At 35.6% G+C, this 9,261-nt stretch overlaps 4 protein-coding genes across 5 annotated transcripts; 1 reads left to right on the top strand and 3 right to left on the bottom strand.

Moving 5' to 3' along the window:
* LOC104786738 (putative F-box/LRR-repeat protein At5g25860) lies at positions 2,050-4,470 on the top strand. Of its 2 annotated transcripts, none has more exons than XM_019245891.1 (4): positions 2,050-2,543; positions 2,723-3,739; positions 3,820-4,002; positions 4,097-4,470. In XM_019245891.1, the coding sequence occupies exons 2-4, from the start codon at positions 2,741-2,743 to the stop codon at positions 4,337-4,339; spliced, it is 1,425 nt and encodes a 474-aa protein (XP_019101436.1). In that variant the 5' UTR covers positions 2,050-2,543; positions 2,723-2,740; the 3' UTR covers positions 4,340-4,470. The 2 variants fall into 2 exon arrangements, with proteins under 2 accessions (XP_019101436.1, XP_010510488.1); XM_010512186.2 differs by having other exon boundaries at positions 2,050-2,604.
* On the bottom strand, positions 4,780-6,282 carry LOC104786737 (glutathione S-transferase U2-like). Its single transcript, XM_010512185.2, has 2 exons — positions 5,795-6,282; positions 4,780-5,672 (listed from the first exon to the last, which is right to left on the bottom strand). Exons 1-2 carry the CDS (start codon positions 6,113-6,115, stop codon positions 5,319-5,321), a joined length of 675 nt encoding a protein of 224 aa, XP_010510487.1. The 5' UTR covers positions 6,116-6,282; the 3' UTR covers positions 4,780-5,318.
* On the bottom strand, positions 6,364-7,358 carry LOC104786735 (glutathione S-transferase U1-like). Its single transcript, XM_010512184.2, has 2 exons — positions 6,959-7,358; positions 6,364-6,865 (listed from the first exon to the last, which is right to left on the bottom strand). Exons 1-2 carry the CDS (start codon positions 7,277-7,279, stop codon positions 6,509-6,511), a joined length of 678 nt encoding a protein of 225 aa, XP_010510486.1. The 5' UTR covers positions 7,280-7,358; the 3' UTR covers positions 6,364-6,508.
* On the bottom strand, positions 8,610-9,255 carry LOC104786734 (17.6 kDa class I heat shock protein 2). Its single transcript, XM_010512183.1, has one exon. It carries the CDS (start codon positions 9,225-9,227, stop codon positions 8,748-8,750), a length of 480 nt encoding a protein of 159 aa, XP_010510485.1. The 5' UTR covers positions 9,228-9,255; the 3' UTR covers positions 8,610-8,747.

The raw sequence follows: 9,261 nt of genomic DNA, 5'->3' as shown, positions 1-9,261 counted from the left end.
ATGCTTTGATTATAAAGGCAAAAGGAAAAGAAAAAGGTAAAGGAAAACGGAAAAAAGTCTTTTTTAGGCCCCTTTGACTCCAATAGTTAAGCATACTTTTCCAAGAGTTGTGGCTTGTGAGGAACACTTAATTACAAGTACAACGTAATGTATCATCCAAGAACTTCTAGAATATATATTCACATCATCTATGACGTCACTTTCAATAATTGTTACATTTATGTTCCACGATTAATCAAGAAACGTTTAAAACGTTGTTGTACGTTTGTTGAGTACTACAGCACGAGGCAAATGAACGGTCAAGAAAAGCAAAGAGGTGAAAATGTAGCAAAATAATAAAGAGGGATAGCAAACAAATCTATATATAATAGCAATTCCAATAAATACCATCAAAATTGTATTTTTCAATCATACCTTTTGGATAATTTTTCAAAAAATCAGTAAAAAAATGAAATTGTGCGTTTTAAAAAAATTTGCGATTGTTCATTGTAACGGTTTTTTTGTAAAGTTGCAACTGTTCATTGTAGAGTTGTGTTTATTCGAATATTCGTATCTTTTAAAATATATAATAGCAATCTGAATAAATGCCACCAAAAGTTGTGTTTTTTCAATCGTACTTTTTGGATAATTTTCTAAAGAAATATTAAAAAAAAAAAATTGTGCGTTTTACAAAAAGTTGCAATTGTTTATTGTAACGGTTTTTTTGTAAAGTTGCAACTGTTCATTGTAGAGTTATGTTTTTTTGAATATTCATATCTTTTGAAATCTATATATATTTGTCTGTTTGAACTGTTTTCATTTTTTTGTCATGACACAAAATAATATAAAATTTCAATCTCAATGGTTTTTACAGCTTTATAAATTATTCTCTAGCATTGAAACAAATAACAAAATAACTAACAAGTTCGTTGAAACAAATTTTCCATTTTATGTTGAATCTAAATAATTGAATATTAATATCTACTATTCAACGTTATTCTATAATCTAACTAAAATGTTAGAAATGATTATAGCAATAGAGAAATTTAATACAACTCAATATATAGTTTTACAGTTGCGTCTATTTATCGTAACTTCCATTAAAAATAGTTTAATATTTAAAAATAATAATAACAATCTGAATAAACGCGAACAAGAGTTACGACTTTTCGTAGTATTTTTTGTAAAAAAATTGTTTTTATTTGGTTTTTTTTGTTTAAACTCAAACAGTTGTATTTGTTCATTGTTGAATTGTGCTTTTTTACTATATTATATTCATATTTTTTCATCACAATTTTTCCTTCTAATAGGTGTGTTTATTTAAATAGTCATGTCTTTTGAAATTTCTATATATTTATCTCTTCATCAATAACTAACAAATCATTGTTCGTTAAAACGAATTTTCTGTTTTATGTTGAATCTAAATAATTTGGATATTAATGTCTAATATTCAACGTTATTTTATCATCTAACTAAAATTTTAGAAATGATTATAGCAATAAATAAATTTAATAAAACTTAATAGAGAATTTACAATTGCGTCTATTAAACGTAACTTTCGTCAAAAAATATTTTAATAGTTAAAACTTATTTTATTTTGTTTTTAAAAGTTATGTATTTTAATTTTAATTTTTCGTTGATACAATTTCACTCACTATTAAATATATTTTTATTTATAATTATTTAATAGAAAATTATATTTACTCATTACAACCATTAGTTCAATATTATTAGTTAGGATCATTTTGTCATAATAATTTTTTTAATTGTAGCTCTTTACCATAATTCTTCGTAAAATATCTTATATATTTATAATACTTAAACAATGTTTTTTGCAAAGTTGCGTCTATTCTACATAATATTTTTTGTTATAAGTTTTCATTTTGATGGTTGTGTTTTTAGTAACAGTTTATGTTTAATGTTTATGTATTCAAACTACTCTATTACATTCAAATGATTTCATAATATATAATTTTAAATTTTATTATTTTTTCTTAAAATATTTCTCACCATTTTTTACTTTTTTTTTATAATTCAGAGAAGCCCTAATTGTATTTTTTTTTTTTTTTTTTTTAAGAAACGGGCCTTTTTATTATTGGGCCCCTTAATGGGCAGATCCACGAAATTACATGGGAAACAGAGACTACAAGCAAATCGGAATAGTAACCATTGCCGGAAAGAAGACTCGTGCCCTATTGACACCGTGTTGCAGAGGGTCCGATAATCAGCTCCGGCGGATGCGAGAACCACAACTTTGCGGCGGATCGAGGTATCTAGTAAACGGGGAGGAAGCATCCGACTCCCGACCACCGTTCCTTTTCCCTTCGACCAACCAGCCCGCCACAGATCTCCCGGTATGAACAACTCTCCGACAACTCGGCACGTTGTTGGTAGCTCCCGTTCCTAGCAAGCTCCAACTTCAGGCATATCCTCTTCTTCCCAGATCTGGCGTTCTTCCAACTAGCCGAATCAGATCTCTTCACACCGGCCTGGCGGAAGCAAGTCACGGCAGCGAGCCCTAATTGTTAATTTGTTACTGCCTCGTCAATCATGCGGCAGAAAAAGTTAAGGCTCCTCTCCTTTTGCTCTAGTTCTCGTCGTTCATCTTTGAATCAGTCTCCAAAGGTTCCGTCTTTTTTTCTCTCTTCTAATAAGTTAAATATATCGTTCGTTCTCTGATGCAGAGGAGACATATATGTCGATTTTGCATTAAGTCTCTTCTAATATTGAACTTACCTCGTAGGATTTAGTGGCGACGAAAATGGCGACGAGATATGAGTGTGAAGATGCAATCAGCTCTCTTCCAGACGAGATACTTGCTCAGATCTTGTCCTATCTGCCCACGAAACGAGCTGCTTCAACTTCAGTTCTGTCTAAAAGATGGAGAACTCTCTTCTCACTGATGAATCATCTCTTTGCGTCGCAACACCATCTCGACTTTGACGACTCATATTTCTTGAATCCCAAGCTAAGTAAACAACAGAGATCAAGAAGACGAAACGAGACTGGGCAAAGCTTCAGAGCTTTCGTTGACAAGACACTACTGTCTTGTAGTAACAGACCCATAAACAAATTCTCACTAAAACATCGAGAGGATGATCTTCACCACATGGATCAGACCAATAGATGGATATCAAATGTCTTGGAACGAGGCGTATCGGAGCTCCATCTTCGCATAAAGACCACTTGGTTTGGGAGGCCACCACGTCCTCTTCCCTCAGATGTATTCACAAACAAAACTCTCGTTACGCTGACATTAGGAACATTGCTTTTTGTTGGAATTGATCCTCCAAAAGTGTTCCTTCCATTGCTCAAGAGTCTCTCCCTTGATACAGTTTACTACGTAGAAGAAGAGGAAGGCTATTCCTATTCCACCTCTTTTGCCGAGGTGATGCTTGAAGGTTGCCCATTACTGGAGGAGTTTTTCCTGAATCACGTTTCAATTGACCACAAAGAAGCTCCAGACCCATCCGAAATCATATCCCATCAAAACCTTAAAAGACTCACAGTTAACAGAAGATTCCAACTATGCCAGCAAATGGGCTTTGACACGCCCAATCTTGTCTACCTCGACTACTCTGATTACTCTAGATATGGTATCGAATCGGCTAATTTCTTGGATTCCCTTGTGGAAGCCCGCCTCGATCTTGATATACCATGGCGGGGACGGGCGAGAACTTTCCGTATGAATAATATAACGAGAGCAATTGAATGCATGACTAACGTTGAGATCCTTCACCTCTCTTCAAACACTGTTAAGGTCTGAAATTTCCTCACATTTCCCTTCCCTCTTCTCTGATCAAAACCATGTCCATGACCACTAGTATTCTACTGTTGCAGCTTATGTATAATAGACTCTATGATTATTGGGAAGAAGATCAAGATGATTGCGGCTTGAGTTTTCCACGTTTTGAAAACCTTGTTAAACTCTCTTTCGAGACAAGATCGAAACGACAACCACGTTGGAAAATGCTAACAGTTGTGATGGATAAGGCACCAATTCTTGAAACTCTTGTCCTCAAGGTACATTTCACTACTTGTTTGTTTTTGTTACTTCTTGCACACGTTTAGTATATATGCTAGCTGCCTTATAATTGTATATATGGTTGTTCTCCAGGGCTTGTACTCTATCCGCTATGAAGGTGTCTCCGTCAATGAGAATGTAGTGAAGGTGTTAGAGATTTATGGCTACAAAGGAGGTCGTAATGAATTGAGACAACTGAACCGTTTCTTGTCCCAGATGAATTGTCTTCAATTGATCAAAGTGGAAATTGATGCTGCAATAGATGATATCGACAAGAGACTTCAAATCACCAACGACCTTCTTTCTCTTCCCAAATGCCAAGTCCAGTTCTTGTGAGAATATTATTATCTATACAACCAAATCGGCTGCTATACTAATTAAGTGGTTAATTCTTTGGACTTTTATATAAGGATTTTTACAAACTATGCTTTATTAGTGAGAATTCAATATACCCTCCTCTAGATTCATATACTTTTGCATTTTCTTGAAGTAGAAATGTTCTTCATAAGAAAGTGATGGAGAAAAACTACTAAATAAGTTACTCTTAGATTAAGGAAATTATTATGATTTAGATAGAAAAGCATAATCATTTAAAATTTATAATCAATAGATAATAACTCCAATTTAGCCGTAGCATTGCGGAAGCAAGTAAAATGGAGTACATTTTTGACTCACAATGTATTAAAAGAATAAAAATAATGAAGATATGAAATAATGAAACTAATCAAGACACATATGGAGAGAAACGGAAGAAAATTAAAAAAAAAAAAAAAAAAAAAAAAAAAAANTATGATACAAAGTTACACACAACACAAAGATCCATTGTTGTCTGTACAGCTTTTTCGAATTTTCACATCAAACTGATCCTCGGAAAAAAAAATTGAAAAACCGAAATCATCATGGTTCACGGATCGGCCTTTTTGTTAAGTCAAAATGTACGTACGTGGTCTTCGAGTAAGAGATAAATAGTAATATTTTCACGTGAGGGAGCTTTGGTCGTCGGCGGCGGAGAGAGCAACGAAGAGAGCTGCGTCGGCCATGCAGGTCACGTGCTGTGCTCCTACGTGGACCACCGGCTTGCTCACTTTTCCTTCTCCTTCGACGCTCGAACCCATCACGAATCCTTTCACGGGGGATGATATTGCCGGCGACTCCCCTTGGCCTGAGACTCTCCTATCAATACTGAACTTTCCTCCTAGTTGTTCTAATACCATATTAGTTTAACATAAGCACGAAAAGAAATGTGTTAAGTATCTGTTACTTCATTACTTTGAAACAAATTAACTCAGAACAGAGTTATGATGTTGTCATTAATTTAGGAAGACTTAACTCTCTCTATAATTTTGTTCATTCGCTCAATATGTTTTGCTTTTGGAGGTATACACTCCCTCACAATCTCAACTTCACTTAACTTATTGATCCATCTGTTTAATTCTGGAAACGTCTCCTCTGGAATCATATCAATTCGCATACATTCCCAAGCCCGAGCCAGACAAAACGGGATCATACTTCCCGCAACCATGTCCAAGAATCCGATCCTCTTGCCGCCGAAGAAATCTTTTCCAGTAATTTCCTTCTCAAGAAACGTAATCAGTCCTTGGATCTCTTCAATCGCAGCATCTATCCCCTTCTCTGCTTTTACTAGAGACATGAACCCAACTGGTAGGATCTGCAAGTTAGATCAAGCTATAAGAAAAAATATTTTATTGTACAAATAGTCCTAATAAGTCGTTAAGTGTTATTATCACTTAATATGCAATCAATTTTATAAAACTTACTCTAATTAGTTACCTGTTCATCGACGAACTTGGCCCAGAATCGAGCCATGGCTTTCTCGTATGGATCTTGAGGTAGAATTGGATTATTACTCCATGTTTGGTCGATGTATTCGAGGATCACATGTGACTCGGACAATATCTTATCATTGTGGACAAGAACCGGAACCTTCTTGTGAATAGGATTTAGTTCAAGAAGCAAAGTACTCTTTTTGGGTAAGTCTTCCTCCAAGTACTCGTATGGTACGCCTTTAAGTTTGAGAGCCATCTCGACTCTACGACTGAAAGGGCTTATCCAAAACCCTAGAAGCTTCACACTCTCTTCTTTCTTCGCCATTAGATCTCTCGCTCTATCACTTTTTGGTTTATATTATCTCACTCCTTTGTTCATCTCTCTCTAGCTTTTCTGGTTCGTTCGCTTTTTTACTAATATAATGTTTCTATAAACCAAGTCATTGCTGACACCACTTTAGTTATTTTATTCTTATTTCGTACTAGCAATTGGCTTTATGGACACTTACCACGTTGTTGATCCTTTGCGAGTTACGAGCCTTTATTTTAATGTATTGCTAATACTTTCAAAGATTAAATATGCCTATTGAGTAAATTATTCTATTATAGTACTACATGAAATGAAACATGTTATATGATTAAGCTTTTAAGATATCAATTTTCATACATAATGTCTACTAAAAAAAAAACAATGCAAGCATATGATGTTGTCTTTAGTTTAGGTAGACATAATAATCTTCTCAGCAATTTTGGTCATTCGCTCAATTTGTTTATCTCTTGGAGGAATACATTCCCTCACTGCCTCAACGTCCTTCAAACTCTTGATCCATCTGTTTAACTCTGGAAACGTCTCGTCTGGAATCATATGGATTCCCAAACCTTCCCAAAGCCGAGCTAGACAAAATGGGATCATACTTCCTGCGACCATGTCCAAGAATCCGACCATCTTGCCGCCGAAGAAATCTTTCCCAGTGACTTCCTTCTCAAGAAACATAAGCATTTCTTGAGTCTCTTCAATAGCAACTTCTCTTCCCTTCTCTGCTTTCACCAGGGACCTGAACCCTAGTGTAAGGATCTGCAAGTTAAGAACAATATATAAGCTCCTGATGTTAAATATTTTATCACTTAACCTGCAAATCAATATATATATATATATATATATATATACCTGCTCATCGATGAACTTGGCCCAGAATCGAGCCATGGCTTTCTCGTAAGGATCTTGAGGAAGAATCGGATTGTTCTTCCATGTCTGATCGATGTATTCGAGGATCAGATGTGACTCGGGTAATACTTTATCATTATGGACAAGAACCGGAACTTTCTTGTGAAGCGGGTTAAGCTCAAGAAGCAAAGGGGTCTTGTTTGGCAAGTCTTCCTCCAAGTACTCGTATGGTACGCCTTTGAGTTTGAGAGCCATCTCGACTCTACGACTGAAAGGGCTTCCCCAAAACCCTAGAAGCTTCACAGTCTCTTCTTTCTTCCCCATAATTGGATCAACTCCTCTGTTTCTAAAGTTATCTAACTCCTCTGTTTTTTTCTCTTCTTGTTTCGTTGCCTTGATTGAGTATTAGTTTAACTATATATAAATGAGGTTATGGCTAATAAAATACTAGTAATTAATAAAGAAGACCATTTTGCTTTCTCTTGGTATCCAAGAATATCTTGAAGATCAAACCAGACAGGGATTAGTTTTTAAATTTTAAGGTATGAACGTCATTGCTAACGTCATCTCTCTTCACAAGGTACATAGATGTTCTCATATCAGTGGAAGTGAAAAAATTTATTGTCATATATTACCAATTGTTTATTTTTCTTAATCTTTAATCAAAACCATAAACCAAAGTACTTTACTAACTCCACGGACATATCACATTCACCTATCATTGTTAAGTAAATTGTTCATACAACTTTAAAACTTTTTAAAAAGGGATTCAATCATACAAACATATAGTAAACATCTCTATCAGAGAGAGAAGTAGTAACACTAGGTTTATTAAAAAAATATATGTTTATTTGCCAAGACGAAGTTTGTGATGAACATTAACAAAAACTTAACAATAAAGTTTGCCCATTGTTGTGCAGTGAATTAAAGAGTATAGTTTTGAGATTTGACTAGGAGTTGAATTCAGTAGTTAGTACGGGATGGTACGGTTCTTCATAATCTTCTTTCCCTGTTTCCTCCTAATCACGATTTGCTTTAGCCGCCGCTCTTTCCCTTTTGTAGGGTTTCGTTTATGACCTATTTCGCGTTTATGTATGTTCCAAACAAGATAAGGTGTATCTCTCACGAAGTTATCGTCTGCGAATTCCAATGGCTCAGTGTTAAGTACCCTAAAGCCGTATCGGTCAAGCAACTTGACAAAGATTACGAAATTGTGACCAAAGCCGATATCATCGTAGCCATACCCAAAGAATTTTGGTATAACCTCTCTCGAAAGTTCAGTTGGGTTCCAGACGATGAAACTCTTGCCATTCTCGCTCCACGAGATCGTTGAATCACACGAAGGATCATTAACCATGTCATGCGTATTTCTAACTAGGGCATGAGAGTAATGATCGTTTTCCATCTTTTAAAAAACCCTAAAAAAAGAAATAGAAACAAAGATCGTGATGTTCAATTGATGATGTTGTTGTTGGTGGAACGAACCATGAACAATGCTAATGCGTTTATTATATAGAGAAAGTTTGAGATCCAGTTCAGAGCTTTTCACCGATGTGGGATATATTAGCTTTGCTAAATTTGGGCTTCTTATATGGGCCTATTAGTCAGAAATCTCTTTGTTGTGTGTTAATTACTATTAGTAAAGCACAAGAAGCATGTTCTAATCTAAATTATTCATTACTTAATTAAGAAGATACATCATCATAATTACTAATTAGATAGACACACACACACACTCAAAGTAAAAACAGAGAACAAACACAGATGAGAAAACTCGAAATCAGAGCTCAGCTCAGCCAGTGATCTGAATAGACCTGACATCAGCCTTCTTGGTCTCAGCCTTAGGCACAGTAACAGTCAAAACACCATTCTCCATCGCAGCCTTAACCTGATCCATCTTGACATTCTCAGGCAACCTAAACCTCCTCGAAAACTGTCCGCTCGACCTCTCCACACGGTGCCACGTGTCGTTTTTGTCTTCTTTCTCCACGTGTCTCTCTCCGCTGATCTTCAAAACAGTGTTGTCTTCCTCGATCTCGACCTTCACTTCTTCCTTCTTTAGTCCAGGTAAGTCGGCTTTGAACACGTGAGCTTCAGGTGTCTCTCTCCAGTCAACACGTGCGTTAACAATCGCTGAGGTGTCTCGAGAAAGTGGAGATGATGATGTTAGGTCTCTGAACGGATCCCATGCGTCGAGTGAGAATGGATCGAAGAAGTTGCTGCTTCGTCTGTTGTTGTTGTTGTTGTTGAAAAAGCTTGGAATCATCGACATTTTTTTCCTTTTTTTTTTTTTTTTTTTTTTTTTT

The sequence above is a fragment of the Camelina sativa genome, chromosome 5, assembly GCF_000633955.1.
Source record: "Camelina sativa cultivar DH55 chromosome 5, Cs, whole genome shotgun sequence".
Lineage (NCBI taxonomy): Eukaryota > Viridiplantae > Streptophyta > Magnoliopsida > Brassicales > Brassicaceae > Camelina > Camelina sativa.
Note: the sequence above shows the minus strand (reverse complement) of the source record. Positions and strands in the feature narration are given on the sequence as shown.

What these genes read in the sequence shown, in the direction of transcription:
- LOC104786737 (XM_010512185.2), bottom strand. Translation starts at nt 6,115, where the DNA reads ATGGCGAAGAAAGAAGAGAGTGTGAAGCTTCTAGGGTTTTGGATAAGC. An exon ending in CCAAGTTCGTCGATGAACAG is followed by an intron (nt 5,673 to 5,794) that starts GTAACTAATTAG and finishes TCTAACTTGCAG; the next exon opens with ATCCTACCAGTTGGGTTCAT.
- LOC104786735 (XM_010512184.2), bottom strand. Translation starts at nt 7,279, where the DNA reads ATGGGGAAGAAAGAAGAGACTGTGAAGCTTCTAGGGTTTTGGGGAAGC. An exon ending in CCAAGTTCATCGATGAGCAG is followed by an intron (nt 6,866 to 6,958) that starts GTATATATATAT and finishes CTTAACTTGCAG; the next exon opens with ATCCTTACACTAGGGTTCAG.
- LOC104786738 (XM_010512186.2), top strand. Translation starts at nt 2,530, where the DNA reads ATGCGGCAGAAAAAGTTAAGGCTCCTCTCCTTTTGCTCTAGTTCTCGT. An exon ending in TCTCTTCAAACACTGTTAAG is followed by an intron (nt 3,740 to 3,819) that starts GTCTGAAATTTC and finishes CTACTGTTGCAG; the next exon opens with CTTATGTATAATAGACTCTA. An exon ending in TTGAAACTCTTGTCCTCAAG is followed by an intron (nt 4,003 to 4,096) that starts GTACATTTCACT and finishes GTTGTTCTCCAG; the next exon opens with GGCTTGTACTCTATCCGCTA.
- LOC104786734 (XM_010512183.1), bottom strand. Translation starts at nt 9,227, where the DNA reads ATGTCGATGATTCCAAGCTTTTTCAACAACAACAACAACAACAGACGA.